Consider the following 23,567-nt stretch of genomic DNA (forward strand, 5'->3'; position numbering starts at 1 on the left):
TTTAGTAAACTGTCAGAATTTATTATGAATTACTCTACACTAGGATAGCATTATTAGAGTATGCAGTCCCATTGTGTTAACCACAATAAACATAGACCTCTAAACAACAAGTAACAAGGCTCGCTAAAAATAAGTCACTTTATTAAAACATACAGATGGAAAATGATTCATTTGGACAAAAAGTTATCGCATGGAACTTCACTTCAAACTTACCAATACAGTATTTTACTACATAACTTTTCCCTGTGCAACTGTTTTTATAAAAAAACATTGCCAATTTATAAAATGAAATAAAAATAATGCAGATGGATTGCAGATAAAGACAAATATTTAATCATGAGAAAACAGATATTCCAGAAAAGATGGATACAATAGAACAATATAACCATACCTCCCACCCATCCTGATTTCAGCAGGACAGATGATTTGAGACTATGCAAAGAAGCAGTGATTGGGTGCCATGCACACCTGCAAGTGGTGCATGCATCAGTTACAGGGTTATAAGCATGGGTACCATAGGTGCAAGGGGTACAGCTGCTATGGGGCCCAGAGCTGAGGGGGGCCCATCTCCCTTGTGGTACATAGGGGCCCTTTTCTATGGGGCCTTCAAATACCTAGTTACACCCCTGTGTATAGGAGGAGGATTGGTAGCAGACAATGGGTTACATGTATGAAGCAGTGGTGAACCACCTTTTTTGGATTTTTTACCTAAAATAGGGGTTATTACCAATTCTCTAAAATGTATTAAAAGTCTTTGGCTTGTGTAGATAACACTATGGCAGTGAAGCATGATTGTCACTTATGAAGCAATGAAAAGCTGAGCTTTCATCATTGCAGTATAGCACATAGCGCCATCTGAGCATGTTACTTAGCAGTCCTGTGTGCCCACCTGGAGCAGTTCCGAATTGCATCAACATTAGACTGATGCGAAACAGCCAGGGCAGAGATTGCCGTAGGGGTGAGTATCATGCTACCTCTCCAGTGACTCTCTTTTTAGTGCATCTCAGTGCTAAAACATCCTGCAGTGCTACTCTAAGCAACAAGCTCAGAAATAAGCCTAGTGATTTTTAATGCTGTGGCCATTCTGTGACATGATAGTGAAGGGCCACAGCATTAAAAATACATGTGGGAGGGACCAGAGTTCATACCAATTGTCATAAACTGCCAACATAATGAAATTTTTTATCAGCACTTGATTTTATTATATAGATACAACATAAAGACAACTAAATTACTGTATTTTTCAATAGTGTTAGTTTATCTGGGGTTGGGTATGGGATCACAGCAGTTGGGATGCCGGCTGTCAGAATACCGACAGCGGCATCCCAACAGTCACAATCCCGGCACTGAGAGGTAATATATCTACACCTAACCATTGCCCCTACCCAAACCCTCCCTCCCCAGGGCCTGAACCTAACCTCCCCCCTAGTGCCTAAACCTAACCTCCCCTTCCCCACACCCTAAACCTAACCATCTCCCCTTAGTGCCTAACCCTAACCCTCCCCCTAGTGCCTAATCCCTAACCCAACCCTCCCCTAACCCCCGATACCTTGGGGATGCTGGCGTTTGGGATTCCGGCACCGGTATTTAGACCGTTGGCATCCTGTCTGCCGGGATGCTGACTACATCCTATTTATCTGCTATTACTGACTCTTTTGGTAGGAAATCCCTCACCAAATAGATTCATCACTACCAGCCATATATGTAAAGTAAAAGATAATATGGTAGCAGTACATGCAAGTAATCTCTTATGAGGTAAATGCTCCTTCATACAATTGTGCCTAATGGCAGGACAATTGGTCTCTAATGGTCTATTTTGCACAAATAACTCCTAAATAAGTACACAAAGACAGAAGCCTTCCTTCAGAAGCTAATTCTTCAGCTTTGGCACCTACAATATCTTTGAAGTGACCAAAGCTTTCCTGTAAAACATGACATAATGTAACATGATATTTCCTCTGATCAGCATAAAAAAATGTAAAGAAGCTCTTTTATAAACAAACAAAAAACATTAATATTGCACATATTACTATTTATTGAAAAGAAAGTAAAAACTGAATGATAAAATATAAAACTTATTGATGCTAATAATCCTGTGTTGGATTTTTAATATTTGTATAGTTGTATGCCACCTTCCTTATTAATTCTTGTGAGTTCTTATTAAATACCAGGCCTTACCAAAGGGGGGACTAGGGGGGAATTTCTCTGGACCTCCAACTGGCAGGGGACCTCAAAAGTTTCTGACTTTGTTTTTGCATTCTGAATTTTTTTTTATAGTAATCCAAAAGCTAATTTGGCAATTTCCAAGTAATAATAGTTCAAACCTAGTGCCTAAACAAGTTAATTGGTTAATTTGGCATAACACACAGCGGACAATGTGCATTCTGCTCTCTCTGTGCGTGATGCATCTATCCACACAGACAAACAAGAACGTCACTTGTCTCTAAGATTTGCCGAGGTGAATGACTCGTAACTTCGCAAGGGAATAGTTTGTTAGGAAACTGGACTGGACTGTTTGATGTTCAACATTTTAAAATATCACTTTTTTACATGAATAACTGAACACTTTTAAAATAGCATAAATTAGGTAATAGGGCCTAACTAGGGCAGTGCAGAGCACAGGCTGCCCTGGGGGCGAAACCGGCCTCAGCTGTAATGTCCATTAGCCGAATGCCTGCTGCAATGTTTTTATAAGCGAGAGGAGAAGGAGGGAGAGTGACATGTGTGATTGCTGAGCTATTCGGTCAACATTTTCTATGTAATCGTAGACTCCATTCTGTCTGGTCTTCATCATTGATTTACTTCATTGGAAGTAATATGTAACTTGTTTAAGTTTCTTTGAGAGTGCAACAAAATGAGTATTGAAGACCTGTGCTCCGCAGCTGAAAACTTTCAGCAACAATAGAAGAAAGATATTGCCCAAGATTTCAGTGACAAACTCATTTTCCTGAAGCGACTCTATAGTACAAACTTAAGTTGGAAAGCAAGTTAAAGGAACTTCTTACAGAAATCCTAGAACTAGAACTTTCTGGGGTGTTTCCCTGCATCACAATTGTTTAGCGCATTTTCCTCAGGTGGCTAGAATCTGTTGCTTCTGGTGAACGAACGCTCAGTGTGTTGAAAAATCTAAAAAACTATGGGCCTGATTCAGACCCACTCGCGAGCGGCTGTCCGCTCGCAAGTGGGTCGATGGTCTGTACTGAGCATGCGCACGACGGAGGGAGCTCCGTCGTGCGCATGCGCCAGACACGACGAGCGAAGGACTTTCCTTCGCTCGTTGTGTCCGATCAAAGGGGGCGTGCTGTCAATGTTGATTGACAGCACGCCCCCTTTGGTGGGCGTGCCGGGGGCGTGCCTCCCTGACGGGGGCGTTCCCACGGGAACGCCTCCCGTCAGAAGCCGGCCCACTGACATCACTAGTGATGTCAGTGGGAGTGATTTTGGCTCTGATAGAGCCAAAATCACTCCGGAGCTTGCGGTTGAAAACCTCAACCGCAGGCTCCGGCTCGCAATTTCGATGGTCGCGATGGTCACGACCATCGCGGCCATCAAAATGCACGCTCGTATAGCCTGTGGGTGGTGACCCACAGCTATACGAGCGTCCAGGAGGACGCTCCATGAAAATGGAGCCCGGCCCTCATGCAGAGCGTGCGCTCTGCTCAGAGCGTACGGCTCTGAATGAGGGCCTATCATCGCTCAGCTATGGGGCAAGAGTGATTGAATGGGCTGGTCATGATCAGTATTAACTGTGATGTGGCACAAAAGTTGGATTTTTCCAACTTGATAGCTGCATTTGCAGAAAAAAAGCTAGAAAAGCACTTCTAATTTGACATCTCCAATAATCCAGTACATATTAAGAAAATTCAGCATTAAAATCAATTTAAAATAAATTTTAAATACATTTTTAATAGGTTTTTTTAAGAGATAGGGGCTGGCGGGGTCTTTTAATTTGGGTTTCTATGAACCTCTGAAAGGGCCTGTTCATTACCATAGCTATATAAGCATTCCACAATACACAGGGTCAGTTATGAGTCCTGGGTTCCGTAGCCTTCTACCCCTCAGGTACTACTTTGGAATACTGTGGAGCAGGGATGGAGAGACATCATAGAAGCTGCAGCCATTAGCTTCACAGGTGAGAAGCTGTGAACTGCTGCTTTCTTCATGTCAGTTGCTGTCACTCAGTGTTATACAGTATCACTATGTTGGCAATAATGACACTGAATGAGTGATATAATGCCACTCATAAGTGTTTAAGGCACACCCAACATCCTGCCATCCTAAGCAACTGAACAAATATGGTTGCTGGTCTCGCTGGTTGTACAAATTCAATCACAGAGCATGCTTATTTCTTTTAAGCATGATTCACAGAACCAGGGGCGTTTTAAGAGAGGATAGGGCCCGTGTGCACTCCTCGTGCGGGGCCCCCTTCTCTCTCCCTGGTGGCTGGCAGCCGACTGACATGGCTGGCCAGACACCAGAGCATTAGTAGACTCCTGGCACTAGAGTGTGCCCGGAGTCTACCGCGCATGCACAGAATGCCGTAAAAAGGCCGTGGCGGCCTTTTTCCCGGTGTTCTGAGCAGCAGTGACACCCGATGCGGGACCTCGGACAGGTAAGTTTAAAAAAAAATGGGTGCAGTGTGTGTGGTGCGGGGCCCCCCTGGACCTGGGGGCCCATGTGCCCCGCACACACTGCACCCATTATAGATACGCCATTGCGCAGAACCTAGATGAGTATAAACGGCTCCTTTAGAAGCCATTTGATAGAGATTTATTTGCCAAAGTTTGTATTATTAGTATCATCTAATGCTCTAATGGTCTAATAAAAGAATCACTAGTCATAGGACTTCTGACATATTTTTTTGCTTTTATCAGTATTTGGATAATATATTGTTATTATAGAGCAGACCTACTTTACATACAGGCTTTATTAAAGGTTCTGATTTGTGCAGAACATTTGTTGCAAAATATTAAATGATATTTACTAGCTCAGTAATATTGCCACCAGTCTCCAAGTGTTTATGTTTGAAGTGCACATTTCCTATTACCTGTGTATTGTGTATGTGGGTTGTAGTAACATGCTTTGTGTACAGTGTGCAGTCTAATTTGTACTATCCATAAATCCCTTAGGAACATGTTTTTCCTAAGGTGTCTTTCACCCTTGTCAGAGCTGTGGGGTCTGCTCTGCGTTGATTGAGGGACCAGTCACATGCCACAATCAAGTGATAACAGAATAAAGAGTCTCAAAGTACAGTCAGAGTAAATGGCCCTTGTGCCCAAGCCTATAAAATAGACAATCTAGGCTTATTATCCTACATATATAAGATGTACTGTCAGTATTTTTTTAAATCTGCACAATTCTGTTATTAACACACAAAACAGAAGTGTTGTTTCAAGAGAGTCCATTGTGCTTGTCTGTAGCTTTATGAGTTAATTGTACATTGATATTGAATAGGAAAGGTACAGTGCATACTCTGTTTATATGTGTGTTATATGCTATATACAATTCTTTAGAATTTACCATGAGTAGCAAGAGTAGCAAAGCAAAAACAACACATTAAGTAAATATAATTAAGGCTAGTCTTTGGGTGCATAGATATATATTGTGCAATTATTTTTTCATTAAGGTTAATTCAATTACTGCGGGAAGATTTTTGAAAGATTGCATTACAAAACAAAGATTTTCTGTGTAGTGAGATATAATATATTTAAATACACTACAATTGTCATCTATCTATCTATCTATCTATCTATCTATCTATTTATCTATCTATCTATCTATCTCATTAAAGATCACTGCATCTATACCTGTGATTAAGAATAGAGTCATATAGACAGGCTGTTCAAAGTCTGGAAAAAATGTAGGAAATTGGAAGTTACGAACCTCTAGGGAGCTCATAGATATTGTTGAACCTGTTTCACTCCTCGACAATCCTGCACTGTCATCCATCTCTGAGGCTATGAAGTTCTTTACTGCTGTGCGAGGCTCAAAAGGAAGGCTCTGCATGTGTTCTTGAGATACAAGATGCTGATCTAAATTTATACCAAATTGTTCCATTACAACTGGATTCATGCTAAAATCAGGATTGACTTTGTAGTGTAATAGTCTGTCATGAGGCAATGTATCCATAGCTATGTTCATTTTATTTTCATCTTTCATTTGTGACTGCATGTTTCCAGAGCCTCTTGGCATTACAATATAATCACTCTCCATCATCCTGTCCTGGGGATGAACCATATCTAAGTCTCCACCTCTCAGGTTGTCATCTGTGCATAAGTACACAGTTCGTCTTAATTCACTATTCTCTTTTTTAAGACACTGATCAGCCAACTCGCTCATACTCATAGGCATGTGCAATGCAGATGGTTGTTGAATAATAACTTTAGAAATGATGTTTCCCGGTAAGGTAGAGTAGCTCATTCCTTCTGTGTTCATTCCCTTTTCATCTTCTTCATCATTTAGCGAAATCCTGGACAGTGTTCCTGTTATTGTAGCAGCTCTGCAGGGGCCAATATCCTTGTGTAAAACTGCAAATTAAAAAGGATTATATTTCCATTATAATGGTGCACATATTATTGGCAACATATAAAGTGTTATCCCTACAGTATTTTGCATTAGGATGCTCAGGTTGAAAAACATGTGTAGTTTGTTAACATGCATGAGTTTAGTTTGATCACATTTGACATTTAATCTTCTGTTTATAATTGACTTGTCTGCAATGTTTGTTTAAGTGAACACCTGATTGTCTATACCTGTGTCCTTCAAGGGATCCTTAATGAGGAAAACTTTAGATTTGCAAAAATGCATGCTAACTAAAATCTTACAGCAATATACACATTAATATTATTAATTCATTAAGCATTTTACAATACAAATTCCAGAACAAAACCCAAAGCTGTACTATTTCTTGCTGCTATTATTCTTCTTGGTTATACTTTCAAGGGCACAAGCAGTCAAGCACAGTAAATAATATATGGCTAATTAAAATATCCCAGGCGAGGAAGATGCCTACAAGGCTGGTGGCCTGAAAAAAGGGTCTATTGATGTGAATTCTGAGAGGCCATCATTTGCCATGAGGACACTGCTAGTCACAACATACTTCACTACTGTACATCGCATTTGGGAATGTTATGCAATTACTCTTGCCATATTTTATTTTGTACAAGTGGAATACCTGCTGTAATATTATGCCTCTTTTCATGAATTCATAATTTTACAAATTGTGTATACCAATGCAGACACAGAACAGCTCTCAAGAAGGAGAAGAAGCAATATGTCAATGAAAAAAAATATGATTTGTTCTTACTGGGGTTCTGATAAGGACAATAAATATGAAATTGACAGCAAATAACAAAAGCTTATTTTGCAATTTCAAGACAGTACTGTACTTGATGCTTAATGCTAAAATGGCATAAAGCCTATCAGTTCACCTCCTAACTCCTTTCCCTCCAGCTTACCAGAGGCGTCTTTATCATGGGTTCAAGGTGTACTGTGCACACGGCCCCTGGGTCTAGAGGAACCCACGCCGTACACCCTGCACCCATAGTAAATTATACCTACCTTTCCACAGATTCCAGTGTGCTGCTCCTCAGCACCGGACAATATCACTGGGAAAATGGCATGAAGCCAGAATCTACTGCGCTCAGGCCCTGATTCACAGCCGGACGCTCTGACAGAGCGCTCGCTCTGAATCAGGGCCGTCCCTCTTAATTTAAGAGCGGGTCTGAATCAGGCCCTCAGTGCGCTGATAGAAAGGAGATGGCCCAAATGGAGGCTGCACACAGGCCCCCTCCTCTCTTAAAACGCCCCTGCAGCTTACCCTTTCTACAGCCACCCGACCACTACAGCAGAGCTGGTTAGCTACCAGTGTAACTATCCACGTGGGCATAAAGGGGGAATATAAACCTGTGGCGAGCGAAGCGAGTATATAAACCATCCCTGAAGAGCAGCATGTGAAGCAAGCCCGCGAGGGGACACTTTTGGCCCCTAGTTCTGTACCTTGCCCCTCACCCTCAATTCACTGAGAGAAAAAAAAATAAAATATATATATATATATATATAATAATTGTATGAGGTAACACTTGTCATTATAGGAATCAGAAATGGGCTAGTGAAAGAGAGTAATTTGCAGGATATATCTATTTTGTACAATACACTTATTGAGGCAGTTCTTACGTAGTGTAATAATTATTGATTGATTCTAAGAGAGAAAAGAGAGAGAGAATATGGGACACTTAGCTTGCACAGTATCAAAGATTGCTAACAATTTACACATTCTAAAAGTTCCTGAGTGGCAACTGCATGTAATAGCATTCTTTATATAAGTGGAATGGAATAGTCTTTCATTAAAAATAACTTATCTGGTGATTTTCATGGATGATATTGCAAGATCGAATCATGTAGTGTTTAAACTACACTAGTGCGCTAATGTAATGTAGTGTGATTTGCTTAAATCACCGGTTGTGATATTTTGGGATAGTTTCAAAACTACCGGATGTATTAGAGTCAAACTTACTGCAGAATCACAATTTTTTTCCACAATCTGAATACAAATCCCTAGATGTTATAAGCTGCAAGTCAAAAAATTGCCTGGAAACCCATACAAAAAATGTCAAGAAATAGAGGTTCCTCTGGTTGGCGAGACTGCACAATAACCATGCAGTATTGCTTTTTTAGTAAATTAATGAGGTAAAATTATATTTTGTTATGTAGGGCCATATAACTTACAATAATTAATGGCAGCAACAGTGTCAACATGCACATGCTTCTATAATTAATTAATTATAATGGTGTTAATGAAAAAGAAAATTGGCCTCTAAATTAATTTATTAGTACATTTGGCCTCTATATTTATTTTATATTATTTTCTTCATATTTTTTTATTATTATTATTCAGTATTAAATTGTCCCATTAATAAGTTTACTGAATAGTAATATATTTATAATTTTGACCCCTTAAGTATTTATTATTGCCATTATAATACATATGTTGGATATGGCTCCTTATTAGGTTCTGTCAGGAAAGATAGCAAACTCGTCATCCAGAGCCATTTTCTGGCATTGCTTGACTCAAATTGCCTGAAAGTTTGATTTTTGAACTCTGATACAAATCAACAAAGATCACAGGTAATTTGCACTTTATGGCCCTGATTCAGAGCCGGACGCTCTGACCAGAGCGCTCGCTCTGAATCAGGGCCCTCCTCCATTAAAATGGAGCGTCCTCCTGGACGCTCGTATTGCTGTGGGTCACCACCCACAGCATATACGAGCGTCCAACAAGATGGTCGCGATGGTCTTGACCATCGCGACCATCGGACTTGCGAGTGAAGCCCTGTGGTCGGTTTTCTCAACCACAAGCCCTGGAGTGATTTTGGCTCTATCAGAGCCAAAATCACTCCCACTGACATCACTAGTGATGTCAGTGGGGCCGGCTTCAGACGGTAGGTGTTCCCATGGGAACGCCTCCGTCTGGCAGGCATGCCCCCGGGACGCCCACCAAAGGGGGCGTGCTGTCAATCAACATCGACAGCACGCCCCCTTTGGTGCGAGACCCGGAGCGATGGAAAGTCCTTCGCTCGCCGGGTCTCGCGCATGCGCACGACGGAGCTCCCTCCGTCATGCGCATGCGCAGTGGGGACCATCGACCCACTTGCGAGCGTACTGCCGCTCGCGAGTGGGTCTGAATGACCTCCTATGTCTCTAAACTGCTGAGTATTAAATCCAGTAGTTTGGATGCCACAGTGATTTGTGGTAATTTTGAACTCTATAACATTTGGATGCATAGTTGAATAAGAATTGATATGTACAGAACTTGAAAAGAAAATTCTAGCTAGGACAATTTTTTTAATATATGTAATATGCATTTATCACATAATATTATGTTGCACAAAAACAAAGGGAATAGATATAAAATATTATGAAATATACTGTAGTTGTCATGAATTAATATGCTTAAAGGGATTGATGTAGAGTTTGATGTAGTCCAACAGGGAGGTCGCAAAATGCACTTTTCATTAGTGCCCATGAAACAATATATAAGCCTCTGTGCAGACATTTTGGACTCTCTATGCTTAGAGAGTGGGAACAGGAGAAGAGCGGGTTACCATAGGAGAAGTACAATAAAGCTGGGTACAGACTGACAGATATATTGGCCGATCAATTGATCGGCCAATGTATCTGATGCCCATCAGGCAGTGTGTACCCGCGATATGTCAGTGAACGTCGGCGTTCACCAACATATCGCATTGGCTGTGCTGCACAGCCGATGGACAGATATGTCTGCAGACATATCTGTCAATCGGCAGGTGTGTACGGACGGTCTGCAGGCAGCCCATACACACACAGCGGCAGCCGCGAGGAGGGGGGTGGGACACGCCCGCCGGGACACACCCACTGGTCGCCGGGATCTGCGGGCAGGCACAGATGATGGTTGTTCAGTGTGTACGAACAACCATCATCTGCAGATATATCTGCAGATCACTCGATCTGCAGATATATCTGTATAGTGTGTATCCACCTTAAGGGTGTTTTCTGCACCTTGCAACGTAGACGTAAAATGTAGAGGTGGAAACAGCCATAGATTGGGCCCACACTTTTCTTTTGAGCTGAATACCCCTAAGGAATGGACCCCATGATGAACAATCTAGGACTTGAATTAGTCACACTCAGATATACAAGTGTCGCATATTAAATAAATCAGTGCAGTCTTATGAAGCGGTTTGTCTCATCCATTTGTGACTAAGTCGCTTTTTTGGGCAAAAAGTAGACTTGGCTCAAACTGAGTCAGATGGGACCTGGCGCACCGGGGTTGTTTTGCGCGACTGCAGCAATAGTATATGAGGAAACATCTCTAAGGACACAACAGTATTATTTATGTTACATATTTTCACGGGGACAAGCCGCCTTTTATTTACATTTTTAAAAATGACTACGCATACGACCCATTTTTTTCAGCAACAGGGAACCTCATAGTCTCTGTTTGTAATTATAAAATTGTAGTTGGCCACACAGTGAGTATTGATTTTTAGTTGATTTATGTTCTTACCTGACCGACAAGCAATGTCCACATCTTTTTCAAAGTCTGTCTGTTAATGAAATAATTAAAAAATAAGTATATATCTCTATGTTTATCAGCAGACCACACCATGCATACAGTATATAACAATATTATAGAAATAGTACTTATTATTATTTACATTGGCCTATTGATCAAGGTAATGTACATGTTAATTAACAAATGCTTTATACAAGACTAATTGTAAGATTCTTTGCTTTAGAGAAATCAAACAAATAAATAACAACTGTTAGTATTACATATCTTGTACATTTTCCATACAACATATAATACATGTAAATAAAAGTGTGTTTTATATTTAATTTTGATAACATTGACAGAACTTGCTTAAAACTGGGCTCTCTTTTAGAAGAGATTTATATGCCATCAATAACAGTACAGTCCCTAATAAATGTTTCACTGTTTATTTTGTTAGAGTAGAGTGAAAGCATGCTGTATTGTGTCTACAGTATGTGAAACATATTACTCATAGGTCTTAGGGGGAGATGTATCAAACCATCAAAAAGAGCAAGTGGAAATTTGTGGGTAGCACTAGCAACCAATCAGCTTCTAGCTTTCATTTATCTAGAAGTCTATAAAATGATAAGTAGTATCTCATTGGTTGCTATGGGCAGCTTTTCCACTTATCTTATTTAAACTAAACTAAGTAATTTAAATGATGGGTGTTGGTGCTGCCAGCAAAAAATCAATAGAACATCGGCAGAGAATTACATTTAGAAAATATTTTGTTGATCTACACTACATCTGTATCACATGTACCTATGTAATACACATTCTGGTGTTTTCATTTAATATACCCAAATGATTGTTCAAAAACAATGTAATACCTTTGTAATGAACACTGAAGCAATTATTAACATGAATATACAGATGAGTCCTCCATACATCTAGCCTCTTTGTGCATTAATTAGCCCTTCTAGTTGCGCCATGCCGTGGCGTGACTCTGCAGTGCTGAGCATCTTTTGGTGTGACTTTTTACCTTCAAATGTATTTTATTCGCTTAGTGAACAGAACGCACAAGCAGCTTCTACTGCTTAAAATGGTATGCAGCATGCCTACGTTCTGTGCGCGACTGCAGGTGCATCTGCATGCGAAATGTAGCATTTCGCAGATACACCCGCAGTCACACACAGAATATAGGCATGCTGCATACCATTTTAAGCAGTAGAAGCTGCTTGTGCGTTCTATTCACTGAGCTTGTGTGTTTTATCCACATCCCTGTGCAAATAAGATGCATTTGAAAGTAAAAACTCACCAAAAGACGCTCGGCACTACTTAGTCACACGGCACTTATGCATTATGTGTAACATGACTTGTAGTGCATGGAGGATGTATGTGGACACATCTGTATGTATATGTACTAGTGATGAGCAATTCAGTTTTGGCTCAGATTTTGCCACCAAGTTCGGATCTCAGAAGGAGGCAAAATGACATACCCGTGAGAGATAACATACTTGGCGGGAAGATCCAAGTCAAAACCAAACAGTATATAGAAGCATAATTTATTATTTATAAAGTGAACAGAATAAAAAATGAAGGTAGAGTTACAGAAATAGTAATGCAGTGCGCATGTAAAAAAATGAAAAAGGATAAAATAACAAGCTAGGCAACATTAAGCACCTCAAAATAGGTTTCATATGTCTGCAACAATACAAAACTAAACAAGTGAAGCTGTAAGTAGCATGGCTAACAGCTTGAATAGAAAGGTAGGGAAACAACAAGAGGTGAGGAGTACTGAGGAAGAAGAAAAGTTAACCACTTGCCGACATGGTTTCATAAGATGCAACAATGCCAGGCTGGGCTTTCCCTGACATGGTTGCATCTGATGCGACCAGTCAAAAACGCTCTATTAGTGGCTTCTGGAAGATAATCCAGCAGCCACAAGTCTCAGAGAACTTCTCAGCCTCTCTGCACCCATGGCTCCTACCCCAGGAAGGACGATAAAGTTTGAGACCCAAGCAGGGCCATTAAGAGCATTGACGTGCCCGTGTATTAGAAGGAAGAATGGCAACATTGAGGTAGTGTTGCCATTTTAAGTTCAATGTGCAGTACAATGTGCAGTGCAATGTGCAGTACAATGTGCAGTACCATGTGCAGTGCAATATGCAGTACAATGTGCAGTGCAATGTGCAGTACAATGTGCAGTGCAATGTGCAGTACAATGTGCAGTGCAATGTGCAGTACAATGTGCAGTGCAATATGCAGTACAATGTGCAGTGCAATGTGCAGTACCATGTGCAGTACAATGTGCAGTACCATGTGCAGTGCAATATGCAGTACAATGTGCAATACCATGTGCAGTACAATGTGCAGTACAATGTGCAGTGCAATATGCAGTACACTGTGTAGTACAATGTGCAGTACCATGTGCAGTGCAATATGCAGTACAATGTGCAGTACCATGTGCAGTGCAATATGCAGTACAATGTGCAGTACAATGTGCAGTACAATGTGCAGTGCAATATGCAGTACACTGTGTAGTACAATGTGCAGTACCATGTGCAGTGCAATATGCAGTACAATGTGCAGTGCAATATGCAGTACACTGTGTAGTACAATGTGCAGTACCATGTGCAGTGCAATATGCAGTACAATGTGCAGTACCATGTGCAGTGCAATATGCAGTACAATGTGCAGTACAATGTGCAGTGCAATATGCAGTACACTGTAGTACAATGTGCAGTACCATGTGTAGTACAATGTGCAGTGCAATATGCAGTACACTGTGTAGTACAATGTGCAGTACCATGTGCAGTGCAATATGCAGTACAATGTGCAGTACAATGTGCAGTACCATGTGCAGTGCTATGTGCAGTACAATGTGCAGTACCATATGCAGTGCAGTTTGTGGACCCCTGAGCAGCAGCAGTCTCCTCTCTCTCCCTGCCTGATGTGCTACTGACCCAGACCCCTCCAGCCAACCCAATCCCGGGTAAGCAGGGGGTAGGCTATTGATATAGATGGTACTATGGGTAATCTATAAGGGGCTTGTATTATTAACATAATTACATGCACTGATTATTGCTTCTTATTAAATAAGTTTGTCCGCAAACCATTTAGATATGATTATAAACATAACCTTATATACAAATTTGTTTTGCTTGTGAACCTTAGCATACAAACAGCATTTCCAGATGCATGGGCAATCTACTTTTCACTGCCCCATTCCCTAATATATGTACCCTTATGTGTTTCTTTACATCGTGTGATGATGTCATGTGTTCATTCAGTTAATCTGCCCTGCAACTACAGTATAAGGTGTACTACCCTGTGTTCAATCTGGGAGATTAAAAAATCTATGGGGTCTATTCAGCAATAGTGACGATGTTGCCCAGAATATTATCGGGCAACATCGTCATGATTTTTAATCAATTAGAATTTTTTATGGCTGCTATTCAGGATTATTTTGAACAGGGACAGCGGTTGCGGTAACACACTGTCTCTGCGATGTTACAGAAGGCATTGTTTTTGGTTTCCGAAAAAAATACCTTCTGTTACTGCTACTGCGCATGCTCAGTCATGCACTTCCGAACAGTCACCGTCCCTGCTTTGAGATAACCGCTAAGGGGTAAGTGCATCTCCAGGCTGTCCAAAGTGATTGACATGTGTATACAGGCTTTATATTAGTGTGTATACATGTATAATTATGTGCTTTAATATTTAACAAATTATATATACTGTAAATGTTAAATATAATAGCACATAAATATAAATGTATACCGGCTAGTATAAAGCCTGTATACACATATCAATCAGTTTTGGCAGGTTTAACAGGTCCTAGAATGTCTTACCTGTCCGCGGTCACTGCAAACCAGGGACGGAGACTGGGTGGTGTTACATGATGCTGCAGGGGCTTATGGGAAAATTTCCCCCAGTTTTCGGGGAATTTAATGTCATTTCTTCATATAACACCATTCTGAGATGGTGATATACAGTACAAAGTAAGGATTTTTCAAGTAATTTAATGCTTTTTGCTTTGCTGAATAGCAAAAGCATTAAAGCACTGTAGAGATCAATGGTTGATCCCTACATTGCGTTATCTTCTCCATTAACCCATTGCTGAATAGGGGATTTACATAAAAGATGCGGAAATGATGATTTCTGCATTTTTATGTAAGAAAAATCATTGCTGAATAGACCCCTAAGTGTTTGTAAGTGTAAGATCTAAATGCAGTGATTATAATAAATTATGGAACATGAATAGATGTATAAATTAATGTAAATGTATTAATGTAAATGTCTAAATGTTCTAACGACATTACTCAATACTACTAATACTATTGCTGTATTGGAGTACTACACCTCTCTGCATCTGCATGTTTTGTTCTGATTCACTTGTCTCAATTGTGGATAGAGGCTGTCTCCTAGAGATTCGAGGGGATTTTAGTATGAATATTCCTTGATTCTTTGACAGCCAGTATAAAGCAGATAGTATTAGATAGTATTTGTGGTTTGGTGATTTGTTGTTTTGTGTTTACGTAAGATAGCTGTCTCATATTTTTTAGAGGATATATGTCTCTGGGACATATAGGTATATATTACTTTCCCACCAGACACTGTATAATGATGATGTGTTATATGAATATAAGTGCAACTTGGCTCAATCCAATAGAGGGGACAACCATTTGTGACATAAATACCTAGCAAAGAACTGTTGACACATTATGAAGAGGTCACAAATAGGTATAAGCCAGTCATAAATAGAGTGGAATTTCCAGAAGGTATGCCAGGTAGTCAGATGATCAGGGAACATGGTTTGAATGCAGTAAGGTTTATGTGAAGGTGGAATAGAAAGACTAACAGGGGTATTCAACATGGGTGCGATAACATCGTTTTTGCTTTAATATCGGAGCTATGATGTCAGTATCGCAGGTTTTAGTTTTACACCGTATTCAATTTCAAAGACTTATCGCAGTTTTGAAAAGTCTTTGATAAAAAACGGGGATAACTTTTCACCATTGAATTGGTGTTGAAAAAAAGTGCAGAATTGGGGTTTAGGGGTGCAGGCTAAAAAAAATAGCCTGCACCCCTGGGACTGACATTTAAAAAAGAACTGTGTCTAAAAAAGTTTAAAAAAAAATAGGGACACCCCAAAAAATTAATTTAAAAATTGGGGTGAAAAAAAAAAAATGGGAAAAAATTGTTAAACAATAGGGAAATAGGTTCAGGGCTATTCTGCAAGTATGTGGCAGGTGTTTTCTAGAATACAATTATAGCGGCAGGTACACAAATGCAGGATTTTTAAAAACTTACTTTAGGGACATAAAAATATGCTAGTACCCATTTTCATGTACCCCAAATTTGATGGGACCACTTAAAAAAAACGAAAAAAATAACCTAAGTGCTCTTCTGCATCACTTCTTCAATGTCGGGAAAAAAACACCTGCTGCGGATATTTAAATCCCCGACTTTCAATTAAAGGCTAAAACGGGGGTACCCATAGTGTTTCCACATGTTTTTACTACTTTAGGGGGGTCTTACAATTTTTTTAAGGAAAAATTCGTAACTTTACGCAAATCCAACTTCGAAGTTTCCCGTTTTTGTTAATTTTATATTGAATACGGGTATAAGCGGGAGCGCGCCCGATACAGGTAAAAACTCCGATATGAAAAGTTAACTTCGACAGTGAAGTTAATGTTTCATATTGAATACCTCTCTTAGGATCCAGCTCAATTCCCAAACAGCTACACTTTTGAACTACATATTTTAGAGTCATTTCGAAATGTACTGGTAAAGATGTAAATGAATGGAGAGCATATGTTACAAGAAGCACATCATTTATTCCAATGTCCATATGTAGCCTAAACTATGGTAGTTAGGGAAAAGCAGAAATTACAGGAAACAACTCAAAATTAAAAAATTATCCTTCTATACCTAATGCACCACAAGAGGACCTTATACCTGTTTTGCCTGCAACAAATTGCTATAACCCTTTTGTAGATTATGCCAAAATGAGGCCACCAATGAACAGGCATCTGAAAGGGAGTAGGTGGGGCCTGCACTAAAAAGAGAGGAAATACAGCATTCACAGTAAATATGTTTCCTAAACCTTCTATATTTAATCAAGCCCTGGCTCTAAATACACAGCCCCAATCTCCTGCCTCCTGCAATGGTGCTTTACAATTGGGAACATATTCATAAGCATGTTTATGTTGATTTACTCCAACTCACAACTGTTGTTTTCACAAAAGGGGACTCAGAGGCAGTGTTAAGGCAGTTAAAATAGTGACCTGATTTAAAAAATATGAATATAATACAATACTAGGAGTTATACACCAAGTTTAGTGAAATCATGTAGTGCTGCTAAAGGCATAGTTGACATGGCTGAAATGCTGTCTCATAGTTACAGGCTTTGTGGAGGTATTGAGACCACCAATTAAAATTTTTTTATAAATATCAACCCTTGCATGAAAGTGTAAGATTTAAAAACATTTATTGAAGTTGTAAAAAATCATGATACCTTCCCTCTCCTTCACCTCAACAGGGCATTGATTTAGAGAAGGATTTAACACAATGACAGAAAGAGGCAGATCCCTCTGTGCACCTCCTCCCTTGCATTAGTTAAGAGCCAACTGTCCAGGTTGGGATACGGTCAATATCCCGAACGTGGGGATTACGGTGGTCAGAATGCCGTCGCCGGAATCCCAACACTAGTCAGAATCCTGACTGGCAAAATCCCAGAGGTGAGTACTGCGGTGAGGGGGAAGGATAGCGTTAGGCACTAGAGGGAGGGTTAGGATTAGGCACTAAAGGGGGTTAAGTTTAGGGTGCAGGAAGGGGGAGGTTTGGTTTAGGCACTAGGAGGGAGGTGATGGTGAGGGTAGGGAGAGGGGAAGGGTTAGCATACTGACCATCAAAGTGTCACTATTCTAACCCTGTCGGGATGCCGGCATCGGGATTCTGACAACCTGTATCCCAAACGCCAGCATCCTGAACCCAACCTGTACAGATTAACATTGGCGGAAGTGCCCTTTCCAGTGGATTCAGGAGCTGCATTTTCATTTGTAGGATCACTACGCTTATCAAGGAGAAACAGTAAATGTGAATAAAACTCTTACTTTACAAGAAACTAACCTGGCAAAAGAGATTTTTTGTGTAAACTAAAATTGTACAGTATATCGATGATCGACTGCTTTGTTCTCCATCTAAGCAGGTCTTGTTGCAGAATACAGAAGAATTGCTCATCTTCTTGGGACACAATGGGCATAAAGCATCCAGAGAAAAGTTCCTACTATACACTTCCAGAGTTACTTATAGAGGACACTGCTTCTCCACAGGCTATTGAAATCTAACTACAGGGTGCATACAAGAAGTGCCACAAATGACATTACAGATCAATAAGAAGCCAATTTGCACCTTTTCTAGGCATGACAGGATACTGCAGACAGTGGATTCCTAATTATTCACAGTAATCCCCTTGACCCAGTAGCAAGAGATCTACCAGTATGTCAGTGGATGTTGCAGCCTTGCTGGTGTCCCACGTGCAGTTAATTCACTCTTTACCTGTCATCAGACACTACGTCACATCTCACAATATGGGAGCTGGCATTACAGTAATTGTCCCTTCCAATATACTGTAATCCTACAAAAACCCTACAAAAATGTAATGAACTTAATCCAACTAGATTTATTCCTATAAAGGAAACTGAGCAGTTTCAGAGGGAGGAAGGAGAAAAGTCAGCATTAACTGCATTGCACGATTATTTAAAAATTGTGGCACAAAATTCACTGCACACTACATGTAGTTTATATGTAGATGGCAGTTGCCACAGGCACACATAAGGAGGCCCCATTACTTCCAGATTTATAGTGGCTACGGAGCACAAAGTATTTAAAGCAGAAGCACTTCTCTCACCACAGATAGCACAGCTTTTACAGAAACATGCAAACTTGCTAATGGAAAGACTGTAAACATTTATATGGACTCTCGCTACTCTTTTGCCATAATGCATGATTGCAGTGCCGGGTGGAAACTCAGCAATTTCCTAACATACAATGGTACCCCTATTGCACATGTAAAAGAAGTAAAGACACTATTGGCAGCCATGTTACTGCCCAAACAAATAGCAGTAATCAGATGTCAAGAACACACAACAGGACAAGACCAAGTCTCAAAAGTAAATCATAGGGTGGATGTTGTTGTAAAAGCTGTGGCTGAAAAGGGGTTTGATACTCATTAAATGTTGATGTTATATCTGATTAACAAAGTTTAATTTGTATGCAATCAACTTTTTTCCTACAGGAGGTCTCCTGATGGAAGGATTGGGGATGTGTTGCTAATGCTAAAGGACTGTGGCCCAGCAAAAAAGGAAACCAGTGGCACACAAACCTCTTCTGTCTGCACTGGCTGAGTTTTCACATGGATAGACACATATGGATATGTATGAGGGTATGTCTGGCATGCTAAGTCTGATTAAGTCCTTCTGGCATGCACCTGGGTTCTCTACTTTTGATGCAAAACATCGTGAAAGCTGTCTCACTTGCTTAAAGACTAATGCAAACTGACCTGTACATACAGAAACATCCCATCTCCCATCTACTGATGGACCTATCCATGTGATACAAGCTGACTTTATCCAACTCCCAAAAGTAAGAATGCTACAAAATGAGCTTATTTGCATGAACCTGTTCTCTGGGTGTGCAGAAACAAGGCCATGCCATCTCACAGACACTTATGGAATGCCGCAGGTCATTTCCTCTGACCAAAGTACATATTTTACTGGACTTGAATTAAGAAAATGTGTAATCTGCTAGGTATTAAGCAACAGTTGCACACCCCTAAGATCTGCAGGCCATTGGCAAACCCTTGGTAAAATTAGCCAACAGACTGGCTTGTTGCCCCTTGTCTTGCATGCCATTAGGACAACCCCACGATGCTCTTTGAACATTTCCAACCAATGAGATACTATTCAGAAAATTCCCTGATTTAATGCGAAAACTACTCATTTGAAGGAATTACAAATCTCTGTGATTGGCACACAATTGAAGCTGCATCTAACATGCCACTCCATAAAATCTAGTGCTTTAATCATGATAAGATGAGTCTTACATTCTTGTTCTTTGACTGATTGATGGGATTGACCTGGTCAGGTACTACTGACATCATCTACCTCTGTGAAAGATAAGAAGTCAACATGGATACACGCCGCTCACTATAAGATGGTAAAACATCTAATAACAGCAGTCCAAGCAGAAGATATATTGTCAAATACCAGTACAGACCAGAAAGAAATGGTGACCCTGGGAAGAACCATGATGGTCCCAAACTCACTAGAATGATCATGGACACTGTTTTTGCCTCAATAACTTTTGTCATCATAATCTCAATAATATGAAAAAACATACAGTACATAGTAATGAGACCAAAGAAAAGTGATCTGAAAATGTTATACAGCCCCCAAAGAAACCACAGGGGGCTGAGACTGAGGATATATCTAACAATTTGGGCAAATTATATAATACGCACAAATATACTGACTAAATAGCTATAATAAAGAAAAACCAAAAAGTTTTGTTTGAAGGTCCTACTCACTTTTACAGTTACAACACAAAGGGCTAAATGTAATAGGGTGAGAGTTTAGAAAATTTGAGAGTTTAGCCATAAACTCTCACATTGGTCGAGTTTTATCTTCAAAATGGGAGAACATCTGGATGAGATTTTAAACCGTGAGTTTTTGAGTCAGAAAAACATGCAAGTTTGCTCTGTTGCTTTGTTTATGGACTCTATTACATTGAGCGAGTTTAAAAAGTGTAAGAAAACTCTCACATTTTCTAAACTCTCACCCTATTATATTTGGCCCAAAGTTTCCATTATCTGCTTAAAAGCAAGATGTAAAAAAGTAACATGTTTTATACATGCTGCTTTAATTAGGCTATTCAAAAAGCTATGTATGAGATCCAAAGTCAAATGCAGTTGCAAAGAAAACGCTTAAAAATAAATTTAATTTTACTGCTTACAAAATCAGCATATGGATGAAAATATTTAACAAATAAATTAAAATTCATTATTTTTCATAAATATTATAACTTTGAGCTACTGCATGCTGCATTTTTTTAGTATTGTTAATTAAATAACACTTAGTAGGGCTGAAAGACTTAGCAGCATTGTACTGTATGAAATAAATACAGTATAACAGGTTTTAGGGAAATTGAATGCCTTGAAATGTATGACAACATTTATCTGAAAGACAGAGGTGATGGCATGCAAAAGGTATCAAACACTCTGTAGCATAGAAGCCAGTTTATGACATGCAAGATGAATATACGTAATCAAGTCAGTCCACCAAACAGAAAATACTTATTACATTTACAAGTTGCTACCCAATGTACTGTGTGTAGCTGATTTTAATTGCATTGCAACTAGTGCCAGCATTTATATTCTGCTAGTAACCATTGTTCAGGCTCTAGGGCCAGCAATGAACTGTGAAAGTATATATATGCGTACATTATATGAAATATTGAAGTTCTAGTAGTACAATTGGGTTCTGGGGACCTTCAGGTGTAATTTCCAGGCTCACCACTATATGATGCACTGAGCTATAATAAAGCATATGCCTTAAAAATGAATTTGTATACAATTAAGCATAAAATATGGGTTACTATGCACAGCTACAAACAACACACTACACTAGTTCAAATATACAGACCTTGTGACAGGGTGATAAAAGGGGGACACATGTACTAGACCCTGAGATTCACCAGCTAGTCAGGGGCCTGCCCATTCTTACACTAGCTTTTCACACACAAAACCAATCTTTGGTAGACTACAACAGTGTGGATATGCCGACTGGGTAAGCTGGTTATAAAGCTGTGTACTTTGATAAAGTGAACAGCACAGTGTGATATATTGTCAAATGCAATGGGAACTGGGGGCACAGTGTGAAATACAATGGGAACTGGGGACACAGTGTGAAATACAATGGGAAGTGGGGGCACAGTGTGAAATACAATGGGAACTGGGGGCACAGTGTGAAATACAATGGGAACTGGGGGCATAGTGTGAAATACAATGGGAACTGGGGGCATAGTGTGAAATACAATGGGAACTGGGGGCACAGCATGAAACACAATGGGAACTGGGGGTACAGTGTGGAATACAATAGGAACTGGGGGCACAGTGTGAAATACAATGGGAACTGCGGGCACAGTGTGAAATACAATGGGAACTGGGGGCATAGTGTGAAATACAATGGGAACTGGGGGCACAGCATGAAACACAATGGGAACTGGGGGTACAGTGTGGAATACAATGCACAGTGAGCAAATGAATTCATAAGTTTGTATTTTAGACTCCATAAACTTTGTATTGTTGCCATGAAGCTCAGCTAAATATCATGACTCACATTTTGCATGTTGATGTAGAATGAAGGGGTAATGTAATAGATTGTGAGTTGCTGAAATCGTGGCTTTTTGTCTATTTTTCCAGTGAGTTACAAACTAGTGATTCTACAACAAAAATAATAAGTGACAATAAATACTTACAAGAATAGAGGAGGATGTAACTGGCAAGATAGCTTCAACTGCAGCTATCTCACATGTTATACTGAAAACAAAATATAACAAAATATAGGCATCTCATCAGGTCCATTTGTCTAGGGAAGGGGTTCCAAACAAACACATAGTACCCACTACCTAGATGATAGAAACCTAATGCTGAATAGCATTGAGCCCATGCTGGTACAGTACCACTTGGTTATGGGTACTAGGGTAATTTCAAATATCTTGCACTCTTTACTTTATAAATATCTGCTGTCCTTAATAAATTCTAAATATATGATAGCTGTAATAAGTAATACATATATGGTGGCTATAATGAAGTCAATAAGGGTTGGTTGGAAGAAAAATAATATTTCATGAAGTGAGTTATTTATCTTAACATATTAACCTAAACTTTCCCCTGTGATCTTAAGAACAAAATAAAATAAAATCCCTCATTATACATAACAGGCCAATCCTGCTGACCCGATGCAAAATGAGTTAAAAAAGGGTAAGCCTGCTTACTAAAAAGACTGGCAGGAAATCAGGAATGGCCTCTCACCAAAACCACTCCTGATTGGCTGGCCAAAGACAATCCAAACCAACAGAGACGTGTGGATTTTAAACATGCTGCACATAGCCAGCTGTTAGGGTTTTTACTCTCCAAATCATTGGGAATTACATCTGCTGATATGGAGGTAAAAACACTGTCAATTAACTGCGAGCTAGAACTGTCTTAACAAAATTTGAGTCTATTACATTTCCACCTCAGATGCTTTCAGCAAGGAATGCTTCCATGTGCACAGACCCTACCTTAGGACCGAGTAGAATTTTGCCACACCATAATTGCTGCCATATTGTCATGCAATGACCTGTACAAATCAGTACAAATATATTAGCAAATGTCACTATCTATCTATCTATCATCTATCTATCAGGAAGACTTTGATGGAATTTGCTGGCTTAACAATTTATTGCAATATTTTGGAACAAATATACCCTGAATTTAATAGAAATT

At 39.8% G+C, this 23,567-nt stretch overlaps 1 protein-coding gene across 3 annotated transcripts in view; it reads right to left on the reverse strand.

Moving 5' to 3' along the window:
- Positions 1 to 23,567, reverse strand: part of ADGRB3 (adhesion G protein-coupled receptor B3) — a 926,819-nt gene that overhangs the window by 29,089 nt on the left and 874,163 nt on the right. For all 3 annotated transcript variants that reach the window (XM_088456639.1, XM_088456638.1, XM_088456640.1), the window contains 2 exons: positions 11,045 to 11,084; positions 5,884 to 6,527 (listed from right to left, as the gene is read on the reverse strand). In XM_088456639.1, coding sequence (XP_088312765.1) covers positions 5,884 to 6,527; positions 11,045 to 11,084 — 684 coding nt within the window. The remainder of the gene's footprint in view (positions 1 to 5,883; positions 6,528 to 11,044; positions 11,085 to 23,567) is intronic.

This window comes from Taudactylus pleione, unplaced genomic scaffold (genome assembly GCF_031769625.1).
Source record: "Taudactylus pleione unplaced genomic scaffold, aTauple2 ptg000710l, whole genome shotgun sequence".
Lineage (NCBI taxonomy): Eukaryota > Metazoa > Chordata > Amphibia > Anura > Myobatrachidae > Taudactylus > Taudactylus pleione.